The 26122-nt window shown below is 47.6% G+C and overlaps 1 protein-coding gene across 2 annotated transcripts in view; it reads right to left on the bottom strand.

The window, feature by feature from the left end:
• Nucleotides 1-26122, bottom strand: part of LOC124019824 (4-aminobutyrate aminotransferase, mitochondrial-like) — a 51891-nt gene that overhangs the window by 14754 nt on the left and 11015 nt on the right. For both annotated transcript variants that reach the window (XM_046335257.1, XM_046335256.1), the window contains 2 exons: nt 17603-17736; nt 11101-11198 (listed from right to left, as the gene is read on the bottom strand). In XM_046335257.1, the coding sequence (XP_046191213.1) occupies nt 11101-11198; nt 17603-17672 (168 nt within the window). In that variant the 5' untranslated portion in view covers nt 17673-17736. The remainder of the gene's footprint in view (nt 1-11100; nt 11199-17602; nt 17737-26122) is intronic.

The following is a 26122-nucleotide window of genomic DNA, read 5'->3' as shown; positions in this document are numbered from 1 at the left end:
TTCCCTCCATAGTGCCCTGGTCTAATACAGTCTATTCCCTCCATAGTGCCCTCGTCTAATGCAGTCTATTCCCTCCATAGTGCCCTGGTCTAATACAGTCTATTACCTCCATAGTGCCCTGGTCTAATGCAGTCTATTCCCTCCATAGTGCCCTGGTCTAATGCAGTCTATTCCCTCCATAGTGCTCTGGTCTAATGCAGTCTATTCCCTCCATAGTGCCCTGGTCTAATACAGTCTATTCCCTCCATAGTGCCCTGGTCTAATACAGTCTATTCCCTCCATAGTGCCCTGGTCTAATACAGTCTATTCCCTCCATAGTGCCCTGGTCTAATGCAGTCTATTCCCTCCATAGTGCCCTGGTCTAATACAGTCTATTCCCTCCATAGTGCCCTGGTCTAATACAGTCTATTCCCTCCATAGTGTCCTGGTCTATTCCCTCCATAGTGCCCTGGTCTAATACAGTCTATTCCCTCCATAGTGTCCTGGTCTATTCCCTCCATAGTGCCCTGGTCTAATACAGTCTATTCCCTCCATAGTGTCCTGGTCTAATACAGTCTATTCCCTCCATAGTGTCCTGGTCTAATACAGTCTATTCCCTCCATAGTGCCCTGGTCTAATACAGTCTATTCCCTCCATAGTGCCCTGGTCTAATACAGTCTATTCCCTCCATAGTGTCCTGGTCTAATGCAGTCTATTCCCTCCATAGTGCCCTGGTCTAATACAGTCTATTCCCTACATAGTGCCCTGGTCTAATGCAGTCTATTCCCTCCATAGTGCCCTGGTCTATTCCCTCCATAGTGCCCTGGTCTAATGCAGTCTATTCCCTCCATAGTGCCCTGGTCTAATGCAGTCTATTCCCTCCATAGTGCCCTGGTCTAATACACTCTATTCCCTCCTTAGTGCCCTGGTCTAATGCAGTCTATTCCCTCCATAGTGCCCTGGTCTAATACAGTCTATTCCCTCCATAGTGCCCTGGTCTAATGCAGTCTATTCCCTCCATAGTGCCCTGGTCTATTCCCTCCATAGTGCCCTGGTCTAATACAGTCTATTCCCTCCATAGTGCCCTGGTCTAATGCAGTCTATTCCCTCCATAGTGCCCTGGTCTAATGCAGTCTATTCCCTCCATAGTGCCCTGGTCTAATGCAGTCTATTCCCTCCATAGTGCCCTGGTCTAATACAGTCTATTCCCTCCATAGTGCCCTGGTCTATTCCCTCCATAGTGCCCTGGTCTAATGCAGTCTATTCCCTCCATAGTGCCCTGGTCTAATACAGTCTATTCCCTCCATAGTGCCCTGGTCTAATGCAGTCTATTCCCTCCATAGTGCCCTGGTCTAATACAGTCTATTCCCTCCATAGTGCCCTGGTCTAATACAGTCTATTCCCTCCATAGTGCAGTCTATTCCCTCCATAGTGCAGTCTATTCCCTCCATAGTGCCCTGGTCTAATACAGTCTATTCCCTCCATAGTGCCCTGGTCTAATACAGTCTATTCCCTCCATAGTGTCCTGGTCTATTCCCTCCATAGTGCCCTGGTCTAATACAGTCTATTCCCTCCATAGTGTCCTGGTCTAATACAGTCTATTCCCTCCATAGTGTCCTGGTCTAATACAGTCTATTCAATCCATTGTGCCCTGGTCTAATACAGTCTATTCCCTCCATAGTGCCCTGGTCTAATACAGTCTATTCCCTCCATAGTGTCCTGGTCTAATGCAGTCTATTCCCTCCATAGTGCCCTGGTCTAATACAGTCTATTCCCTACATAGTGCCCTGGTCTAATGCAGTCTATTCCCTCCATAGTGCCCTGGTCTATTCCCTCCATAGTGCCCTGGTCTAATGCAGTCTATTCCCTCCATAGTGCCCTGGTCTAATGCAGTCTATTCCCTCCATAGTGCCCTGGTCTAATACAGTCTATTCCCTCCATAGTGCCCTGGTCTAATACACTCTATTCCCTCCTTAGTGCCCTGGTCTAATGCAGTCTATTCCCTCCATAGTGCCCTGGTCTAATACAGTCTATTCCCTCCATAGTGCCCTGGTCTAATGCAGTCTATTCCCTCCATAGTGCCCTGGTCTATTCCCTCCATAGTGCCCTGGTCTAATACAGTCTATTCCCTCCATAGTGCCCTGGTCTAATGCAGTCTATTCCCTCCATAGTGCCCTGGTCTAATGCAGTCTATTCCCTCCATAGTGCCCTGGTCTAATGCAGTCTATTCCCTCCATAGTGCCCTGGTCTAATACAGTCTATTCCCTCCATAGTGCCCTGGTCTATTCCCTCCATAGTGCCCTGGTCTAATGCAGTCTATTCCCTCCATAGTGCCCTGGTCTAATACTCTATTCCCTCCATAGTGCCCTGGTCTAATGCAGTCTATTCCCTCCATAGTGCCCTGGTCTAATACAGTCTATTCCCTCCATAGTGCCCTGGTCTAATACAGTCTATTCCCTCCATAGTGCAGTCTATTCCCTCCATAGTGCAGTCTATTCCCTCCATAGTGCCCTGGTCTAATACAGTCTATTCCCTCCATAGTGCCCTGGTCTAATACAGTCTATTCCCTCCATAGTGCCCTGGTCTAATGCAGTCTATTCCCTCCATAGTGCCCTGGTCTAATACAGTCTATTCCCTCCATAGTGCCCTGGTCTAATACAGTCTATTCCCTCCATAGTGCCCTGGTCTAATACAGTCTATTCCCTCCATAGTGCAGTCTATTCCCTCCATAGTGCCCTGGTCTAATGCAGTCTATTCCCTCCATAGTGCCCTGGTCTAATACAGTCTATTCCCTCCATAGTGCCCTGGTCTAATACAGTCTATTCCCTCCATAGTGCCCTGGTCTAATGCAGTCTATTCCCTCCATAGTGCCCTCGTCTAATGCAGTCTATTCCCTCCATAGTGCCCTGGTCTAATACAGTCTATTACCTCCATAGTGCCCTGGTCTAATGCAGTCTATTCCCTCCATAGTGCCCTGGTCTAATGCAGTCTATTCCCTCCATAGTGCTCTGGTCTAATGCAGTCTATTCCCTCCATAGTGCCCTGGTCTAATACAGTCTATTCCCTCCATAGTGCCCTGGTCTAATACAGTCTATTCCCTCCATAGTGCCCTGGTCTAATACAGTCTATTCCCTCCATAGTGCCCTGGTCTAATGCAGTCTATTCCCTCCATAGTGCCCTGGTCTAATACAGTCTATTCCCTCCATAGTGCCCTGGTCTAATACAGTCTATTCCCTCCATAGTGTCCCTCCATAGTGCCCTGGTCTAATACAGTCTATTCCCTCCATATAGTGCCCTGGTCTAATACAGTCTATTCCCTCCATAGTGTCCTGGTCTAATACAGTCTATTCCCTCCATAGTGTCCTGGTCTAATACAGTCTATTCCCTCCATAGTGCCCTGGTCTAATACAGTCTATTCCCTCCATAGTGCCCTGGTCTAATACAGTCTATTCCCTCCATAGTGTCCTGGTCTAATGCAGTCTATTCCCTCCATAGTGCCCTGGTCTAATACAGTCTATTCTACATAGTGCCCTGGTCTAATGCAGTCTATTCCCTCCATAGTGCCCTGGTCTATTCCCTCCATAGTGCCCTGGTCTAATGCAGTCTATTCCCTCCATAGTGCCCTGGTCTAATGCAGTCTATTCCCTCCATAGTGCCCTGGTCTAATACACTCTATTCCCTCCTTAGTGCCCTGGTCTAATGCAGTCTATTCCCTCCATAGTGCCCTGGTCTAATACAGTCTATTCCCTCCATAGTGCCCTGGTCTAATGCAGTCTATTCCCTCCATAGTGCCCTGGTCTATTCCCTCCATAGTGCCCTGGTCTAATACAGTCTATTCCCTCCATAGTGCCCTGGTCTAATGCAGTCTATTCCCTCCATAGTGCCCTGGTCTAATGCAGTCTATTCCCTCCATAGTGCCCTGGTCTAATGCAGTCTATTCCCTCCATAGTGCCCTGGTCTAATACAGTCTATTCCCTCCATAGTGCCCTGGTCTATTCCCTCCATAGTGCCCTGGTCTAATGCAGTCTATTCCCTCCATAGTGCCCTGGTCTAATACAGTCTATTCCCTCCATAGTGCCCTGGTCTAATGCAGTCTATTCCCTCCATAGTGCCCTGGTCTAATACAGTCTATTCCCTCCATAGTGCCCTGGTCTAATACAGTCTATTCCCTCCATAGTGCAGTCTATTCCCTCCATAGTGCAGTCTATTCCCTCCATAGTGCCCTGGTCTAATACAGTCTATTCCCTCCATAGTGCCCTGGTCTAATACAGTCTATTCCCTCCATAGTGTCCTGGTCTATTCCCTCCATAGTGCCCTGGTCTAATACAGTCTATTCCCTCCATAGTGTCCTGGTCTAATACAGTCTATTCCCTCCATAGTGTCCTGGTCTAATACAGTCTATTCCCTCCATAGTGCCCTGGTCTAATACAGTCTATTCCCTCCATAGTGCCCTGGTCTAATACAGTCTATTCCCTCCATAGTGTCCTGGTCTAATGCAGTCTATTCCCTCCATAGTGCCCTGGTCTAATACAGTCTATTCCCTACATAGTGCCCTGGTCTAATGCAGTCTATTCCCTCCATAGTGCCCTGGTCTATTCCCTCCATAGTGCCCTGGTCTAATGCAGTCTATTCCCTCCATAGTGCCCTGGTCTAATGCAGTCTATTCCCTCCATAGTGCCCTGGTCTAATACAGTCTATTCCCTCCATAGTGCCCTGGTCTAATACACTCTATTCCCTCCTTAGTGCCCTGGTCTAATGCAGTCTATTCCCTCCATAGTGCCCTGGTCTAATACAGTCTATTCCCTCCATAGTGCCCTGGTCTAATGCAGTCTATTCCCTCCATAGTGCCCTGGTCTATTCCCTCCATAGTGCCCTGGTCTAATACAGTCTATTCCCTCCATAGTGCCCTGGTCTAATGCAGTCTATTCCCTCCATAGTGCCCTGGTCTAATGCAGTCTATTCCCTCCATAGTGCCCTGGTCTAATGCAGTCTATTCCCTCCATAGTGCCCTGGTCTAATACAGTCTATTCCCTCCATAGTGCCCTGGTCTATTCCCTCCATAGTGCCCTGGTCTAATGCAGTCTATTCCCTCCATAGTGCCCTGGTCTAATACAGTCTATTCCCTCCATAGTGCCCTGGTCTAATGCAGTCTATTCCCTCCATAGTGCCCTGGTCTAATACAGTCTATTCCCTCCATAGTGCCCTGGTCTAATACAGTCTATTCCCTCCATAGTGCAGTCTATTCCCTCCATAGTGCAGTCTATTCCCTCCATAGTGCCCTGGTCTAATACAGTCTATTCCCTCCATAGTGCCCTGGTCTAATACAGTCTATTCCCTCCATAGTGCCCTGGTCTAATGCAGTCTATTCCCTCCATAGTGCCCTGGTCTAATACAGTCTATTCCCTCCATAGTGCCCTGGTCTAATACAGTCTATTCCCTCCATAGTGCCCTGGTCTAATACAGTCTATTCCCTCCATAGTGCAGTCTATTCCCTCCATAGTGCCCTGGTCTAATGCAGTCTATTCCCTCCATAGTGCCCTGGTCTAATACAGTCTATTCCCTCCATAGTGCCCTGGTCTAATACAGTCTATTCCCTCCATAGTGCCCTGGTCTAATGCAGTCTATTCCCTCCATAGTGCTCTGGTCTAATGCAGTCTATTCCCTCCATAGTGCCCTGGACTAATGCAGTCTATTCCCTCCATAGTGCCCTGGTCTAATACAGTCTATTCCCTCCATAGTGCCCTGGTCTAATACAGTCTATTCCCTCCATAGTGCCCTGGTCTAATACAGTCTATTCCCTCCATAGTGCAGTCTATTCCCTCCATAGTGCCCTGGTCTAATACAGTCTATTCCCTCCATAGTGTCCTGGTCTATTCCCTCCATAGTGCCCTGGTCTAATGCAGTCTATTCCCTCCATAGTGCCCTGGTCTATTCTCTCCATAGTGCCCTGGTCTAATGCAGTCTATTCCCTCCATAGTGCCCTGGTCTATTCCCTCCATAGTGCCCTGGTCTAATGCAGTCTATTCCCTCCATAGTGCCCTGGTCTAATGCAGTCTATTCCCTCCATAGTGCCCTGGTCTAATACAGTCTATTCCCTCCATAGTACAGTCTATTTCCTCCATAGTGCCCTGGTCTAATGCAGTCTATTCCCTCCATAGTGTCCTGGTCTATTCCCTCCATAGTGCCCTGGTCTAATACAGTCTATTCCCTCCATAGTGCCCTGGTCTATTCCCTCCATAGTGCCCTGGTCTATTCCCTCCATAGTGCCCTGGTCTAATGCAGTCTATTCCCTCCATAGTGCCCTGGTCTAATGCAGTCTATTCGCTCCATAGTGCCCTGGTCTAATACAGTCTATTCCCTCCATAGTACAGTCTATTCCCTCCATAGTGCCCTGGTCTAATGCAGTCTATTCCCTCCATAGTGTCCTGGTCTATTCCCTCCATAGTGCCCTGGTCTAATGCAGTCTATTCCCTCCATAGTGCCCTGGTCTAATGCAGTCTATTCCCTCCATAGTGCCCTGGTCTAATGCAGTCTATTCCCTCCATAGTGCCCTGGTCTAATACAGTCTATTCCCTCCATAGTGCCCTGGTCTAATACAGTCTATTCCCTCCATAGTGCCCTGGTCTAATACAGTCTATTCCCTCCATAGTGCCCTGGTCTAATGCAGTCTATTCCCTCCATAGTGCCCTGGTCTATTCCCTCCATAGTGCCCTGGTCTAATGCAGTCTATTCCCTCCATAGTGCCCTGGTCTAATACAGTCTATTCCCTCCATAGTGCAGTCTATTCCCTCCATAGTGCAGTCTATTCCCTCCATAGTGCCCTGGTCTAATACAGTCTATTCCCTCCATAGTGCCCTGGTCTAATACAGTCTATTCCCTCCATAGTGTCCTGGTCTATTCCCTCCATAGTGCCCTGGTCTAATACAGTCTATTCCCTCCATAGTGTCCTGGTCTAATACAGTCTATTCCCTCCATAGTGTCCTGGTCTAATACAGTCTATTCCCTCCATAGTGCCCTGGTCTAATACAGTCTATTCCCTCCATAGTGCCCTGGTCTAATACAGTCTATTCCCTCCATAGTGTCCTGGTCTAATGCAGTCTATTCCCTCCATAGTGCCCTGGTCTAATACAGTCTATTCCCTACATAGTGCCCTGGTCTAATGCAGTCTATTCCCTCCATAGTGCCCTGGTCTATTCCCTCCATAGTGCCCTGGTCTAATGCAGTCTATTCCCTCCATAGTGCCCTGGTCTAATGCAGTCTATTCCCTCCATAGTGCCCTGGTCTAATACAGTCTATTCCCTCCATAGTGCCCTGGTCTAATACACTCTATTCCCTCCTTAGTGCCCTGGTCTAATGCAGTCTATTCCCTCCATAGTGCCCTGGTCTAATACAGTCTATTCCCTCCATAGTGCCCTGGTCTAATGCAGTCTATTCCCTCCATAGTGCCCTGGTCTATTCCCTCCATAGTGCCCTGGTCTAATACAGTCTATTCCCTCCATAGTGCCCTGGTCTAATGCAGTCTATTCCCTCCATAGTGCCCTGGTCTAATGCAGTCTATTCCCTCCATAGTGCCCTGGTCTAATGCAGTCTATTCCCTCCATAGTGCCCTGGTCTAATACAGTCTATTCCCTCCATAGTGCCCTGGTCTATTCCCTCCATAGTGCCCTGGTCTAATGCAGTCTATTCCCTCCATAGTGCCCTGGTCTAATACAGTCTATTCCCTCCATAGTGCCCTGGTCTAATGCAGTCTATTCCCTCCATAGTGCCCTGGTCTAATACAGTCTATTCCCTCCATAGTGCCCTGGTCTAATACAGTCTATTCCCTCCATAGTGCAGTCTATTCCCTCCATAGTGCAGTCTATTCCCTCCATAGTGCCCTGGTCTAATACAGTCTATTCCCTCCATAGTGCCCTGGTCTAATACAGTCTATTCCCTCCATAGTGCCCTGGTCTAATGCAGTCTATTCCCTCCATAGTGCCCTGGTCTAATACAGTCTATTCCCTCCATAGTGCCCTGGTCTAATACAGTCTATTCCCTCCATAGTGCCCTGGTCTAATACAGTCTATTCCCTCCATAGTGCAGTCTATTCCCTCCATAGTGCCCTGGTCTAATGCAGTCTATTCCCTCCATAGTGCCCTGGTCTAATACAGTCTATTCCCTCCATAGTGCCCTGGTCTAATACAGTCTATTCCCTCCATAGTGCCCTGGTCTAATGCAGTCTATTCCCTCCATAGTGCTCTGGTCTAATGCAGTCTATTCCCTCCATAGTGCCCTGGACTAATGCAGTCTATTCCCTCCATAGTGCCCTGGTCTAATACAGTCTATTCCCTCCATAGTGCCCTGGTCTAATACAGTCTATTCCCTCCATAGTGCCCTGGTCTAATACAGTCTATTCCCTCCATAGTGCAGTCTATTCCCTCCATAGTGCCCTGGTCTAATACAGTCTATTCCCTCCATAGTGTCCTGGTCTATTCCCTCCATAGTGCCCTGGTCTAATGCAGTCTATTCCCTCCATAGTGCCCTGGTCTATTCCCTCCATAGTGCCCTGGTCTAATGCAGTCTATTCCCTCCATAGTGCCCTGGTCTATTCCCTCCATAGTGCCCTGGTCTAATGCAGTCTATTCCCTCCATAGTGCCCTGGTCTAATGCAGTCTATTCCCTCCATAGTGCCCTGGTCTAATACAGTCTATTCCCTCCATAGTACAGTCTATTTCCTCCATAGTGCCCTGGTCTAATGCAGTCTATTCCCTCCATAGTGTCCTGGTCTATTCCCTCCATAGTGCCCTGGTCTAATACAGTCTATTCCCTCCATAGTGCCCTGGTCTATTCCCTCCATAGTGCCCTGGTCTATTCCCTCCATAGTGCCCTGGTCTAATGCAGTCTATTCCCTCCATAGTGCCCTGGTCTAATGCAGTCTATTCGCTCCATAGTGCCCTGGTCTAATACAGTCTATTCCCTCCATAGTACAGTCTATTCCCTCCATAGTGCCCTGGTCTAATGCAGTCTATTCCCTCCATAGTGTCCTGGTCTATTCCCTCCATAGTGCCCTGGTCTAATGCAGTCTATTCCCTCCATAGTGCCCTGGTCTAATGCAGTCTATTCCCTCCATAGTGCCCTGGTCTAATGCAGTCTATTCCCTCCATAGTGCCCTGGTCTAATACAGTCTATTCCCTCCATAGTGCCCTGGTCTAATACAGTCTATTCCCTCCATAGTGCCCTGGTCTAATACAGTCTATTCCCTCCATAGTGCCCTGGTCTAATGCAGTCTATTCCCTCCATAGTGCCCTGGTCTATTCCCTCCATAGTGCCCTGGTCTAATGCAGTCTATTCCCTCCATAGTGCCCTGGTCTAATACAGTCTATTCCCTCCATAGTGCCCTGGTCTAATGCAGTCTATTCCCTCCATAGTGCCCTGGTCTATTCCCTCCATAGTGCCCTGGTCTAATACAGTCTATTCCCTCCATAGTGCAGTCTATTCCCTCCATAGTGCAGTCTATTCCCTCCATAGTGCAGTCTATTCCCTCCATAGTGCCCTGGTCTAATGCAGTCTATTCCCTCCATAGTGTCCTGGTCTATTCCCTCCATAGTACAGTCTATTCCCTCCATAGTGCAGTCTATTCCCTCCATAGTACCCTGGTCTAATACAGTCTATTCCCTCCATAGTGTCCTGGTCTAATGCAGTCTATTCCCTCCATAGTGCCCTGGTCTATTCCCTCCATAGTGCCCTGGTCTAATGCAGTCTATTCCCTCCATAGTGCCCTGGTCTAATACAGTCTATTCCCTCCATAGTGCCCTGGTCTAATACAGTCTATTCCCTCCATAGTGCAGTCTATTCCCTCCATAGTGCCCTGGTCTAATGCAGTCTATTCCCTCCATAGTGCCCTGGTCTAATACAGTCTATTCCCTCCATAGTGCAGTCTATTCCCTCCATAGTGCCCTGGTCTAATGCAGTCTATTCCCTCCATAGTGCCCTGGTATAATACAGTCTATTCCCTCCATAGTGCAGTCTATTCCCTCCATAGTGTCCTGGTCTATTCCCTCCATAGTGCTCTGGTCTAATGCAGTCTATTCCCTCCATAGTGCCCTGGTCTAATACAGTCTATTCCCTCCATAGTGTCCTGGTCTAATACAGCCTATTCCCTCCTAGGGTTCTGTTTGGGACGAAGCCTGTGTGCAACACAGTGTTCAGGATGGGTGTGTACAGTCCACTGTTCCCATCGCAGGGTCACACAGAGGTCACCATTGAACCCATGTCAAACAGAAGGAGCCAGACATCTATAGTTCCTACTGGTCCATGGTGCTGTTAGTGACTCTGTGTGGTTCAGTACCTGTTAACAGACAGCTATAGTTCCTACTGGTCCATGGTGCTGTTAGTGACTATGTGTGGTTCAGTACCTGTTAACAGACAGCTATAGTTCCTACTGGTCCATGGTGCTGTTAGTGACTCTGTGTGGTTCAGTACCTGTTAACAGACAGCTATAGTTCCTACTGGTCCATGGTGCTGTTAGTGACTATGTGTGGTTCAGTACCTGTTAACAGACATCTATAGTTCCTACTGGTCCATGGTGCTGTTAGTGACTCTGTGTGGTTCAGTACCTGTTAACAGACATCTATAGTTCCTACTGGTCCATGGTGCTGTTAGTGACTCTGTGTGGTTCAGTACCTGTTAACAGACAGCTATAGTTCCTACTGGTCCATGGTGCTGTTAGTGAACTCTGTGTGGTTCAGTACCTGTTAACAGACAGCTATAGTTCCTACTGGTCCATGGTGCTGTTAGTGACTCTGTGTGGTTCAGTACCTGTTAACAGACAGCTATAGTTCCTACTGGTCCATGGTGCTGTTAGTGACTCTGTGTGGTTCAGTACCTGTTAACAGACAGCTATAGTTCCTACTGGTCCATGGTGCTGTTCGTGACTCTGTGTGGTTCAGTACCTGTTAACAGACAGCTATAGTTCCTACTGGTCCATGGTGCTGTTAGTGACTCTGTGTGGTTCAGTACCTGTTAACAGACAGCTATAGTTCCTACTGGTCCATGGTGCTGTTAGTGACTCTGTGGTTCAGTACCTGTTCTATAGTTCCTACTGGTCCATGGTGCTGTTAGTGACTCTGTGTGGTTCAGTACCTTGGAACGGGGTCCTGGGACCTCGGTCTTCATGGAGGGCCCGTCGTATTCAAACTCCATCTGAGTCTTAGCTGCTGCCTTACTCGCATACCTGCAGCCTGTCCACACACACACACACACACACACACACACACACACACACACACACACACACACACACACACACACACACACACACACACACACACACACACACACACACACACACACACACACACACACACACACACACACACACACACACACACACACTTCATCTTAACCTTAGACAAGGACAAACCCTCCATTCATTATGTTATGCCGTATCAGCCTTAGTTCCTGTCTGTCTGGCCACAGGGTGATATCATTAGTCTGTCTGGCCACAGGGTTATATCATTAGTCTGTCTGGCCACAGGGTTATATCATTAGTCTGTCTGGCCACAGGGTGATATCATCAGTCTGTCTGGCCACAGGGTGATATCATCAGTCTGTCTGGCCACAGGGTTATATCATTAGTCTGTCTGGCCACAGGGTTATATCATTAGTCTGTCTGGCCACAGGGTGATATCATTAGTCTGTCTGGCCACAGGGTTATATCATTAGTCTGTCTGGCCACAGGGTTATATCATTAGTCTGTCTGGCCACAGGGTGATATCATTAGTCTGTCTGGCCACAGGGTTATATCATTAGTCTGTCTGGCCACAGGGTGATATCATTAGTCTGTCTGGCCACAGGGTTATATCATTAGTCTGTCTGGCCACAGGGTGATATCATTAGTCTGTCTGGCCACAGGGTTATATCATTAGTCTGTCTGGCCACAGGGTGATATCATTAGTCTGTCTGGCCACAGGGTGATATCATCAGTCTGTCTGGCCACAGGGTGATATCATTAGTCTGTCTGGCCACAGGGTTATATCATTAGTCTGTCTGGCCACAGGGTGATATCATTAGTCTGTCTGGCCACAGGGTTATATCATTAGTCTGTCTGGCCACAGGGTTATATCATTAGTCTGTCTGGCCACAGGGTTATATCATTAGTCTGTCTGGCCACAGGGTTATATCATTAGTCTGTCTGGCCACAGGGTTATATCATTAGTCTGTCTGGCCACAGGGTGATATCATTAGTCTGTCTGGCCACAGGGTGATATCATTAGTCTGTCTGGCCACAGGGTTATATCATTAGTCTGTCTGGCCACAGGGTTGTATCATTAGTCTGTCTGGCCACAGGGTTGTATCATTAGTCTGTCTGGCCACAGGGTTGTATCATTAGTCTGTCTGGCCACAGGGTTGTATCATTAGTCTGTCTGGCCACAGGGTTGTATCATTAGTCTGTCTGGCCACAGGGTTGTATCATTAGTCTGTCTGGCCACAGGGTTGTATCATTAGTCTGTCTGGCCACAGGGTGATATCATTAGTCTGTCTGGCCACAGGGTGATATCATTAGTCTGTCTGACAATAGGTTACAGGGTTATATCATTAGTCTTTCTGGCCACAGGGTATGCAGGGTTATATCATTAGTCTGTCTGGCCACAGGGTATGTAGGGTGATATCATTAGTCTGTCTGGCCACAGGGTATGTAGGGTGATATCATTAGTCTGTCTGGCCACAGGGTATGCAGGGTGATATCATTAGTCTGTCTGGCCACAGGGTATGCAGGGTGATATCATTAGTCTGTCTGGCCACAGGGTGATATCATTCATCTGTCTGGCCACAGGGTGATATCATTTGTCTGGCCACAGGGTATGTAGGGTGATATCATTAGTCTGTCTGGCCACAGGGTTATATCATTAGTCTGTCTGGCCACAGGGTATGTAGGGTGATATCATTAGTCTGTCTGGCCACAGGGTATGCAGGGTGATATCATTAGTCTGTCTGGCCACAGGGTGATATCATTCATCTGTCTGGCCACAGGGTGATATCATTTGTCTGGCCACAGGGTATGTAGGGTGATATCATTAGTCTGTCTGGCCACAGGGTTATATCATTAGTCTGTCTGGCCACAGGGTTATATCATTAGTCTGTCTGGCCACAGGGTTATATCATTAGTCTGTCTGGCCACAGGGTTATATCATTAGTCTGTCTGGCCACAGGGTGATATCATTAGTCTGTCTGGCCACAGGGTGATAGCATTAGTCTGTCTGGCCACAGGGTTATATCATTAGTCTGTCTGGCCACAGGGTTGTATCATTAGTCTGTCTGGCCACAGGGTTGTATCATTAGTCTGTCTGGCCACAGGGTTGTATCATTAGTCTGTCTGGCCACAGGGTTGTATCATTAGTCTGTCTGGCCACAGGGTTGTATCATTAGTCTGTCTGGCCACAGGGTTGTATCATTAGTCTGTCTGGCCACAGGGTTGTATCATTAGTCTGTCTGGCCACAGGGTGATATCATTAGTCTGTCTGGCCACAGGGTGATATCATTAGTCTGTCTGACAATAGGTTATGTAGGGTTATATCATTAGTCTTTCTGGCCACAGGGTATGCAGGGTTATATCATTAGTCTGTCTGGCCACAGGGTATGTAGGGTGATATCATTAGTCTGTCTGGCCACAGGGTATGTAGGGTGATATCATTAGTCTGTCTGGCCACAGGGTATGCAGGGTGATATCATTAGTCTGTCTGGCCACAGGGTATGCAGGGTGATATCATTAGTCTGTCTGGCCACAGGGTGATATCATTCATCTGTCTGGCCACAGGGTGATATCATTTGTCTGGCCACAGGGTATGTAGGGTGATATCATTAGTCTGTCTGGCCACAGGGTTATATCATTAGTCTGTCTGGCCACAGGGTATGTAGGGTGATATCATTAGTCTGTCTGGCCACAGGGTATGCAGGGTGATATCATTAGTCTGTCTGGCCACAGGGTGATATCATTCATCTGTCTGGCCACAGGGTGATATCATTTGTCTGGCCACAGGGTATGTAGGGTGATATCATTAGTCTGTCTGGCCACAGGGTTATATCATTAGTCTGTCTGGCCACAGGGTATGTAGGGTGATATCATTAGTCTGTCTGGCCACAGGGTTATATCATTAGTCTGTCTGGCCACAGGGTTATATCATTAGTCTGTCTGGCCACAGGGTTATATCATTAGTCTGTCTGGCCACAGGGTTATATCATTAGTCTGTCTGGCCACAGGGTGATATCATTAGTCTGTCTGGCCACAGGGTGATAGCATTAGTCTGTCTGGCCACAGGGTTATATCATTAGTCTGTCTGGCCACAGGGTTGTATCATTAGTCTGTCTGGCCACAGGGTTGTATCATTAGTCTGTCTGGCCACAGGGTTGTATCATTAGTCTGTCTGGCCACAGGGTTGTATCATTAGTCTGTCTGGCCACAGGGTTGTATCATTAGTCTGTCTGGCCACAGGGTTGTATCATTAGTCTGTCTGGCCACAGGGTTGTATCATTAGTCTGTCTGGCCACAGGGTGATATCATTAGTCTGTCTGGCCACAGGGTGATATCATTAGTCTGTCTGACAATAGGTTATGTAGGGTTATATCATTAGTCTTTCTGGCCACAGGGTATGCAGGGTTATATCATTAGTCTGTCTGGCCACAGGGTATGTAGGGTGATATCATTAGTCTGTCTGGCCACAGGGTATGTAGGGTGATATCATTAGTCTGTCTGGCCACAGGGTATGCAGGGTGATATCATTAGTCTGTCTGGCCACAGGGTATGCAGGGTGATATCATTAGTCTGTCTGGCCACAGGGTGATATCATTCATCTGTCTGGCCACAGGGTGATATCATTTGTCTGGCCACAGGGTATGTAGGGTGATATCATTAGTCTGTCTGGCCACAGGGTTATATCATTAGTCTGTCTGGCCACAGGGTATGTAGGGTGATATCATTAGTCTGTCTGGCCACAGGGTATGCAGGGTGATATCATTAGTCTGTCTGGCCACAGGGTGATATCATTCATCTGTCTGGCCACAGGGTGATATCATTTGTCTGGCCACAGGGTATGTAGGGTGATATCATTAGTCTGTCTGGCCACAGGGTTATATCATTAGTCTGTCTGGCCACAGGGTATGTAGGGTGATATCATTAGTCTGTCTGGCCACAGGGTTATATCATTAGTCTGTCTGGCCACAGGGTATGTAGGGTGATATCATTAGTCTGTCTGGCCACAGGGTACGTAGGGTGATATCATTAGGCTGTCTGGCCACAGGGTATATAGTGTGATATCATTAGTCTGTCTGGCCACAGGGTGATATCATTAGGCTGTCTGGTCACAGGGTATTTAGGGTTATATCATTAGTCTGTCTGGCCACAGGGTACGTAGGGTGATATCATTAGTCTGTCTGGCCACAGGGTATGTAGGGTGATATCATTAGTCTGTCTGGACACAGGGTACGTAGGGTGATATCATTAGTCTGTCTGGCCACAGGGTATGTAGGATTAAATCATTAGGCTGTCTGGCCACAGGGTATATAGGGTGATATCATTAGTCTGTCTGACAATAGGGTGATATCATTCGTCTACATTCGTCTACATAAGTAATCCCTCTCACCCCCCCCTTTAAGATTTTGATGCACTATTGTAAAGTGACTGTTCCACTGGATGTCATAAGGTGAATGCACCAATTTGTAAGTCGCTCTGGATAAGAGCGTCTGCTAAATGACTTAAATGTAAATGTAATGTCTTTCTGGCCACAGGGCTGGCCACAGGGTATGTAGGGTGATATCATTAGTCTTTCTGGCCACAGGGCTGGCCACAGGGTATGTAGGGTGATATCATTAGTCTGTCTGGCCACAGGTTGATATCATTAGTCTGTCTGGCCACAGGGTGATATTATTAGTCTGTCTGGCCACAGGGTGATATTATTAGTCTGTCTGGCCACAGGGTGATATTATTAGTCTGTCTGGCCACAGGGTGATATTATTAGTCTGTCTGGCCACAGGGTGATATCATCAGTCTGTCTGGCCACAGGGTGATATCATCAGTCTGTCTGGCCACAGGGTGATATCATCAGTCTGTCTGGCCACAGGGTGATATCATCAGTCTGTCTGGCCACAGGGTGATATCATCAGTCTGTCTGGCCACAGGGTGATATCATTAGTCTGTCTGGCCACAGGGTGATATCATCAGTCTGTCTGGCCACAGGGTGATATCATCAGTCTGTCTGGCCACAGGGTGATATCATCAGTCTGTCTGGCCACAGGGTGATATCATTAGTCTGTCTGGCCATAGGGTGATATCATTAGTCTGTCTGGCCATAGGGTGATATCATTAGTCTGTCTGGCCACAGGGTGATATCATTAGTCTGTCTGGCCACAGGGTGATATCATTAGTCTGTCTGGCCACAGGGTGATATTGTTAGTCTGTCTTAACCATGCAGCTGACCTCTGTTTTATGATTGAGGAAGCTGACTCATTAAGAGACTGTTGGCTACAGGGAACAGCAGCAAGGTCAGTAGTGTGACATTTCTACCAGTGTATATATGTGTGTGTGTGTGTGTGTGTGTGTGTGTGTGTGTGTGTGTGTGTGTGTGTGTGTGTGTGTGTGTGTGTGTGTGTGTGTGTGTGTGTGTGTGTGTGTGTGTGTGTGTGTGTGTGTGTGTGTGTGTGTGTGTAAACCAAACAGTGATATAACTGGAATAGAGCATTAGCTGATTGCATATAGATATGACCTCTAACAGACATAACCATAACCTGTACACACTACTGTTCCTACTACCTCTTATGTGTGTGTGAGCGGAGTGTGTGAGGGGAGTGTGTGAGGGGAGTGTGTGAGGGGAGTGTGTGAGCGGAGTGTGTGAGGGGAGTGTGTGAGGGGAGTGTGTGAGCGGTGTGTGTGAGCGGAGTGTGTGAGCGGAGTATGTGAGCGGAGTGTGTGAGGGGAGTGTGTGAGGGGAGTGTGTGAGGGGAGTGTGTGAGCGGAGTGTGTGAGCGGAGTGTGTGAGCGGAGTGTGTGAGGGGAGTGTGTGAGCGGAGTGTGTGAGCGGAGTGTGTGAGCGGAGTGTGTGAGCGGAGTGTGTGAGGGGAGTGTGTGAGGGGAGTGTGTGAGGGGAGTGTGTGAGGGGAGTGTGTGAGGGGAGTGTGTGAGGGTGTGTGTGTGAGCGGAGTGTGTGAGCGGAGTGTGTGAGCGGTGTGTGTGAGGGGTGTGTGTGTGCGGTGTGTGTGTGAGGGGAGTGTGTGAGGGGAGTGTGTGAGGGGAGTGTGTGAGGGGAGTGTGTGAGGGGAGTGTGTGAGCGGAGTGTGTGAGGGGAGTGTGTGAGGGGAGTGTGTGAGGGGAGTGTGTGAGGGGAGTGTGTGAGGGGAGTGTGTGAGCGGAGTGTGTGAGCGGAGTGTGTGAGGGGAGTGTGTGAGGGGAGTGTGTGAGGGAGTGTGAGGGGAGTGTGTGAGCGGAGTGTGTGTGTGTGAGGGGAGTGTGTGAGCGGAGTGTGTGAGCGGAGTGTGTGAGCGGAGTGTGTGAGGGGAGTGTGTGAGGGGAGTGTGTGAGGGGAGTGTGTGAGCGGAGTGTGTGAACGGAGTGTGTGAGCGGAGTGTGTGAGGGGAGTGTGTGAGTGGCATGTACCTGGTGCAGTGAGCCTGAGGTTCTGCTGGAGGGAGAGGACCAGCTGCCTGCTGAGCAGAGAGGTCGCCATGACTCAGAACAATAGAATGAGGCAGAGAGAGAAAGACAGTCCTCAACACCTGCCTTCACGCCACCTGAAGAAGGAGGGAGAAATGCCATATACAATCAGAGGACACACACAGAGAGAGAGAGGACACACATAGAGAGAGAGAGAGGACACACACACAGAGAGAGAGAGAGGACACACACACAGAGAGAGAGAGAGAGAGAGAGAGAGAGAGAGAGAGAGAGGACACACACACAGAGAGAGAGAGGACACACACAGAGAGAGAGAGGACACACACAGAGAGAGAGAGAGAGAGAGAGAGAGAGAGAGGACACACACAGAGAGAGAGAGAGGACACACACAGAGAGAGAGAGAGAGAGACAGTGGAGAGAGAGAGAGAGAGAGAGAGGACACACACACAGAGAGAGAGGACACACACACAGAGAGATACACACACAGAGAGAGAGAGAGAGAGAGAGAGAGAGAGAGGACACACACAGAGAGAGAGAGAGGACACACACAGAGAGAGAGAGAGAGAGAGAGAGAGAGAGAGGACACACACACAGAGAGAGAGAGAGGACTAAGGCATAGGTACAGTTCTCAGAGCAGTGGTTTTAACTGAGAATCCATCCAACAGCACCACAACAAGTCTGTCAGACAGTGTAGAGGTTAGCAGCACAGTGACAGACAGTGGAGAGGTGTGTGTGTGTGTGTGTGTGTGTGTGTGTGTGTGTGTGTGTGTGTGTGTGTGTGTGTGTGTGTGTGTGTGTGTGTGTGTGTGTGTGTGTGTGTGTGTGTGTGTGTGTGTGTGTGTGTGTGTGTGTGTGTGGAGGCGTTATGGGTGGGGTTATGATAACTAAAAGGCATCTGAGGAAAACTTACTGGCTTCATTAATACCATGGTTGCAACATTCTGGAAACATTCCCCAAATCCTATCAGGTTTTGATCAACTGTATAAATCCCCAGGTGGTATAAACTGTATAAATCCCCAGGTGGTATAAACTGTATAAATCCCCAGGTGGTATTAACTGTATAAATCCCCAGGTGGTATTAACTGTATAAATCCCCAGGTTGTATAAATCCCCAGGTGGTATTAACTGTATAAATCCCCAGGTGGTATAAACTGTATAAATCCCAAGGTGGTATAAATCCCCAGGTGGTATTAACTGTATAAATCCCCAGGTGGTATAAATCCCCAGGTGGTATAAATCCCCAGGTGGTATTAACTGTATAAATCCCCAGGTGGTATAAATCCCCAGGTGGTATAAATCCCCAGGTGGTATTAACGGTATAAATCCCCAGGTGGTATTAACGGTATAAATCCCCAGGTGGTATTAACTGTATAAATCCCCAGGTGGTATTAACTGTATAAATCCCCAGGTGGTATTAACTGTATAAATCCCAAGGTTGTATAAATCCCCAGGTGGTATTAACTGTATAAATCCCCAGGTGGTATTAACTGTATAAATCCCCAGGTGGTATAAATCCCCAGGTGGTATAAATCCCCAGGTGGTATTAACTGTATAAATCCCCAGGTGGTATTAACTGTATAAATCCCCAGGTGGTATTAACTGTATAAATCCCCAGGTGGTATTAACTGTATAAATCCCCAGGTGGTATTAACTGTATAAATCCCCAGGTGGTATTAACTGTATAAATCCCCAGGTGGTATAAATCCCCAGGTGGTATTAACTGTATAAATCCCCAGGTGGTATAAACTGTATAAATCCCCAGGTGGTATTAACTGTATAAATCCCCAGGTTGTATTAAATGTATAAATCCCCAGGTGGTATTAACTGTATAAATCCCCAGGTGGTATAAACTGTATAAATCCCCAGGTGGTATAAATCCCCAGGTGGTATTAACTGTATAAATCCCCAGGTGGTATTAACTGTATAAATCCCCAGGTGGTATTAACTGTATAAATCCCCAGGTGGTATAAATCCCCAGGTGGTATTAACTGTATAAATCCCCAGGTGGTATTAACTGTATAAATCCCCAGGTGGTATAAACTGTATAAATCCCCAGGTGGTATTAACTGTATAAATCCCCAGGTGGTATTAACTGTATAAATCCCCAGGTGGTATTAACTGTATAAATCCCCAGGTTGTATAAACTGTATAAATCCCCAGGTGGTATTAACTGTATAAATCCCCAGGTGGTATAAACTGTATAAATCCCCAGGTGGTATAAATCCCCAGGTGGTATAAACTGTATAAATCCCCAGGTGGCATAAATCCCCAGGTTATATAAACTGTATAAATCCCCAGCTGGTATACATCCCCAGGTGGTATAAACTGTATAAATCCCCATGTGGTATTAACTGTATAAATCCCCAGGTGGTATAAACTGTATAAATCCCCAGGTGGTAATAACTGTATAAATCCCTAGGTGGTATTAACTGTATAAATCCCCAGGTGGTATAAACTGTATAAATCCCCAGGTGGTATTAACTGTATAAATCCCCAGGTGGTATAAATCCCCAGGTTATATAAACTGTATAAATCCCCAGGTGGTATAAATCCCCAGGTGGTATTAACTGTATAAATCCCCAGGTGGTATTAACTGTATAAATCCCCAGGTGGTATAAATCCCCAGGTTATATAAACTGTATAAATCCCCAGGTGGTATAAATCCCCAGGTTATATAAACTGTATAAATCCCCAGGTGGTATAAATCCCCAGGTGGTATAAACTGTATAAATCCCCAGGTTGTATAAACTGTATAAATCCCCAGGTGGTATAAATCCCCAGGTGGTATTAACTGTATAAATCCCCAGGTGGTATTAACTGTATAAATCCCCAGGTGGTATTAACTGTATAAATCCCCAGGTGGTATAAACTGTATAAATCCCCAGGTGGTATTAACTGTATAAATCCCCAGGTGGTATTAACTGTATAAATCCCCAGGTGGTATAACTGTATAAATCCCCAGGTGGTATTAACTGTATAAATCCCCAGGTGGTATTAACTGTTAAACTGTATAAATCCCCAGGTGGTATTAACTGTCTAAATCCCCAGGAGGTATTAACTGTATAAATCCCCAGGTGGTATAAACTGTATAAATCCCCAGGTGGTATTAACTGTATAAATCCCCAGGTGGTATTAACTGTATAAATCCCCAGGTGGTATAAACTGTATAAATCCCCAGGTGGTATTAACTGTATAAATCCCCAGGAGGTATAAACTGTATAAAGCCCCAGGTGGTATAAACTGTATAAATCCCCAGGTGGTATAAACCGTATAAATCCCCAGGTGGTATTAACTGTATAAATCCCCAGGAGGTATAAACTGTATAAATCCCCAGGTGGTATAAACTGTATAAATCCCCAGGTGGTATAAACTGTATACATCCCCAGGTGGTATAAATCCCCAGGTGGTATAAACTGTATAAATCCCCAGGTTGTATAAACTGTATAAATCCCCAGGTGGTATTAACTGTATAAATCCCCAGGTGGTATAAATCCCCAGGTGGTATTAACTGTATAAATCCCCAGGTGGTAGTCTTTACTCTCTCCATGTTAACAGAGAAGCCAGTCTCCAGGTCTTTCCTCTCTCCATATTAACAGAGAATCCAGTCTCCAGGTCTTTACTCTCTCCATATTAACAGAGAATCCAGTCTCCAGGTCTTTACTCTCTCCATATTAACAGAGAAGCCAGTCTCCAGGTCTTTACTCTCTCCATATTAACAGAGAATCCAGTCTCCAGGTCTTTACTCTCTCCATGTTAACAGAGAAGCCAGTCTCCAGGTCTTTACTCTCTCACCTCTCCATATTAACAGAGAAGCCAGTCTCCAGGTCTTTACTCTCTCCATATTAACAGAGAAACCAGTCTCCAGGTCTTTCCTCTCTCCATATTAACAGAGAATCCAGTCTCCAGGTCTTTACTCTCTCCATGTTAACAGAGAAGCCAGTCTCCAGGTCTTTACTCTCTCCATGTTAACAGAGAAGCCAGTCTCCAGGTCTTTCCTCTCTCCATATTAACAGAGAATCCAGTCTCCAGGTCTTTACTCTCTCCATGTTAACAGAGAAGCCAGTCTCCAGGTCTTTACTCTCTCCATATTAACAGAGAAGCCAGTCTCCAGGTCTTTACTCTCTCCATATTAACAGAGAATCCAGTCTCCAGGTCTTTACTCTCTCCATGTTAACAGAGAAGCCAGTCTCCAGGTCTTTACTCTCTCACCTCTCCATATTAACAGAGAAGCCAGTCTCCAGGTCTTTCCTCTCTCCATATTAACAGAGAATCCAGTCTCCAGGTCTTTACTCTCTCCATGTTAACAGAGAAGCCAGTCTCCAGGTCTTTACTCTCTCCATGTTAACAGAGAATCCAGTCTCCAGGTCTTTCCTCTCTCCATATTAACAGAGAATCCAGTCTCCAGGTCTTTACTCTCTCCATGTTAACAGAGAAGCCAGTCTCCAGGTCTTTCCTCTCTCCATATTAACAGAGAATCCAGTCTCCAGGTCTTTACTCTCTCCATGTTAACAGAGAAGCCAGTCTCCAGGTCTTTACTCTCTCCATATTAACAGAGAAGCCAGTCTCCAGGTCTTTACTCTCTCCATATTAACAGAGAAGCCAGTCTCCAGGTCTTTACTCTCTCCATATTAACAGAGAAGCCAGTCTCCAGGTCTTTACTCTCTCCATATTAACAGAGAAGCCAGTCTCCAGGTCTTTACTCTCTCACCTCTCCATGTCAACAGAGAAGCCAGTCTCCAGGTCTTTACTCTCTCACCTCTCCATGTCAACAGAGAAGCCAGTCTCCAGGTCTTTACTCTCTCCATGTTAACAGAGAAGCCAGTCTCCAGGTCTTTACTCTCTCCATATTAACAGAGAAGCCAGTCTCCAGGTCTTTACTCTCTCCATGTTAACAGAGAAGCCAGTCTCCAGGTCTTTACTCTCTCCATGTTAACAGAGAAGCCAGTCTCCAGGTCTTTACTCTCTCCATATTAACAGAGAATATAGTCTCCAGGTCTTTACTCTCTCCATGTTAACAGAGAAGCCAGTCTCCAGGTCTTTACTCTCTCCATGTTAACAGAGAATCCAGTCTCCAGGTCTTTACTCTCTCCATATTAACAGAGAAGCCAGTCTCCAGGTCTTTACTCTCTCCGTTATAAAACTGAACTGATCATTATTCATCAGGGGTCTCCACTTCATTCAGTCACTGAGCAGAGGGCTGACACACACACACACACACACACACACACACACACACACACACACACACACACACACACACACACACACACACACACACACACACACACACACACACACACACACACACACGTTGGCTCGGTTCTCCCTCAGTCAGAGAGTCCAGTGTTTAGCGAGAGAATGGAGAATGAATGACACACGAAAGCAGAAAGACATTCATGAATGAATCTGGCTTGTTACAACACGAGGACATAGCCTGGGTGTCGTTATAACACGAGGACATAGCCTGGGTGTCGTTATAACACGAGGACATAGCCTGGGTGTCGTTATAACACGAGGACATAGCCTGGGTGTCGTTATAACACGAGGACATAGCCTGGGTGTCGTTATAACACGAGGACATAGCCTGGGTGTCGTTATAACACGAGGACATAGCCTGGGTGTCGTTATAACACGAGGACATAGCCTGGGTGTCGTTATAACACGAGGACATAGCCTGGGTGTCGTTATAACACGAGGACATAGCCTGGGTGTCGTTACAACACGAGGACATAGCCTGGGTGTCGTTATAACACGAGGACATAGCCTGGGTGTCGTTATAACACGAGGACATAGCCTGGGTGTCGTTATAACACGAGGACATAGCCTGGGTGTCGTTACAACACGAGGACATAGCCTGGGTGTCGTTACAACACGAGGACATAGCCTGGGTGTCGTTACAACACGAGGACATAGCCTGGGTGTCGTTATAACACGAGGACATAGCCTGGGTGTCGTTATAACACGAGGACATAGCCTGGGTGTCGTTATAACACGAGGACATAGCCTGGGTGTCGTTACAACACGAGGACATAGCCTGGGTGTCGTTATAACACGAGGACATAGCCTGGGTGTCGTTACAACACGAGGACATAGCCTGGGTGTCGTTACAACACGAGGACATAGCCTGGGTGTCGTTATAACACGAGGACATAGCCTGGGTGTCGTTATAACACGAGGACATAGCCTGGGTGTCGTTATAACACGAGGACATAGCCTGGGTGTCGTTATAACACGAGGACATAGCCTGGGTGTCGTTATAACACGAGGACATAGCCTGGGTGTCGTTATAACACGAGGACATAGCCTGGGTGTCGTTATAACACGAGGACATAGCCTGGGTGTCGTTATAACACGAGGACATAGCCTGGGTGTCGTTATAACACGAGGACATAGCCTGGGTGTCGTTATAACACGAGGACATAGCCTGGGTGTCGTTATAACACGAGGACATAGCCTGGGTGTCGTTATAACACGAGGACATAGCCTGGGTGTCGTTATAACACGAGGACATAACACGAGGACATAGCCTGGGTGTCGTTACAACACGAGGACATAGCCTGGGTGTCGTTATAACACGAGGACATAGCCTGGGTGTCGTTATAACACGAGGACATAGCCTGGGTGTCGTTAGGAACACGAGGACATAGCCTGGGTGTCGTTATAACACGAGGACATAGCCTGGGTGTCGTTACAACACGAGGACATAGCCTGGGTGTCGTTATAACACGAGGACATAGCCTGGGTGTCGTTATAACACGAGGACATAGCCTGGGTGTCGTTATAACACGAGGACATAGCCTGGGTGTCGTTACAACACGAGGACATAGCCTGGGTGTCGTTACAACACGAGGACATAGCCTGGGTGTCGTTACAACACGAGGACATAGCCTGGGTGTCGTTATAACACGAGGACATAGCCTGGGTGTCGTTATAACACGAGGACATAGCCTGGGTGTCGTTATAACACGAGGACATAGCCTGGGTGTCGTTATAACACGAGGACATAGCCTGGGTGTCGTTATAACACGAGGACATAACCTGGGTGTCGTTATAACACGACGACATAGCCTGGGCGTCGTTATAACACGACGACATAGCCTGGGTGTCGTTATAACACGACGACATAGCCTGGGTGTTGCTTCTAGGGGCAGCAGGTAGTCCCCCCTACCTCTTTCTCTCTACCCCCTTACCTCTTTCCCTCTACCCCCCTCCCTCCACCCCCTTACCCCCTCCCTCCACCCCCTTACCTCTCTCCCTCCACCCCCTTACCCCCTCCCTCCACCCCCTTACCCCCACCCCCTTACCTCTCTCCCTCCACCCCCTTACCTCTCTCCCTCCACCCCCTTACCTCTCTCCCCCACCCCCTTACCTCTCTCCCTCCACCCCCTTACCTCTCTCCCTCCACCCCCTTACCTCTCTCCCTCCACCCCTTACCTCTCTCCCTCCACCCCTTACCTCTCTAACATGGCAGATATCCTAGCTGTTAGAGCGTTTGGCCAGTAACTGAAAGATCACTGGTTCCAATACCCCAGCAGCCAGACAAGGTGAAAATCTGCCGACGTGCCCTTGAGCAAGGCACTTCACCCCAAATTTCCTCCAGGAGTATCGTACTACTACGGTTGACCCTGTAAAAACAACACATTTCTCTGCACCTATCAGGTGCATAGAAAAACCTTCTAGGAATGACCGGGCGAGTGTAGAGAGACCACAGGCGCTCAGTGATGATGCAACAACAAACAGATACTGGTCCAGATGTACGGGCCGCTGCCAGAGAGTCACGATTCATAGGACTGGCTCACATCTGACAACACACAGTACCAGTCGTAACAGTCCAGCCACTCTCCCTACAGCACGACCCTACGAGACAGTGACATCCACAGTGTGTCTGGCCCACTGTTCTACTAAGAACCAGGACAGAGAGAAATCCCTCTGGGAACCAACTACAGATGGAAACCCTACTACCCATCCCCGTGTACAGACAAGCAGAATACTGAGGGACCTGTTTTCAGGACACAGGATTAAACCTACTCCAATTTACATTCTCCATTAAAATGGCTTCATCTGTGACTGTGACTGGGACATCCCCCCCCCCTCAATGTTTAATCAGATTTACACTGACTGACTACCTGGTTGTTATGATCATTTAACCTCTGACCTTTAGGCTGCACAGCGCTAATGCTAAAAGTGACAGTTGAATATAGTTCCGTGACATCATCTTTGGCGCGGCCCCTGTGGAGACACTGCAACATCTATACAGCCGCCGTGTATTCAAATCTACTGAGGCAGAACAGAGGGAGAGAGCAGGGTGTATGAAAAGCCTGAGCTAGTTAACCTATTTCTGAGAGGCCAGATACATTATTCCTCTACTGTAGTTCCTGTTACGTCATGTCGCTTGCCTTGTATATACTCTCTGGTGCTGAAGTCTAAAGGACACACAGTCTCTGGTGCTGAAGTCTACAGGACAGACAGGGAGCCTATATATATAATATATATATATATATA

The sequence above is a fragment of the Oncorhynchus gorbuscha genome, unplaced genomic scaffold (genome assembly GCF_021184085.1).
Source record: "Oncorhynchus gorbuscha isolate QuinsamMale2020 ecotype Even-year unplaced genomic scaffold, OgorEven_v1.0 Un_scaffold_691, whole genome shotgun sequence".
In the NCBI taxonomy this organism is placed as follows: Eukaryota; Metazoa; Chordata; class Actinopteri; order Salmoniformes; family Salmonidae; genus Oncorhynchus; species Oncorhynchus gorbuscha.
This window is presented reverse-complemented; position numbering and strand designations above follow the sequence as displayed.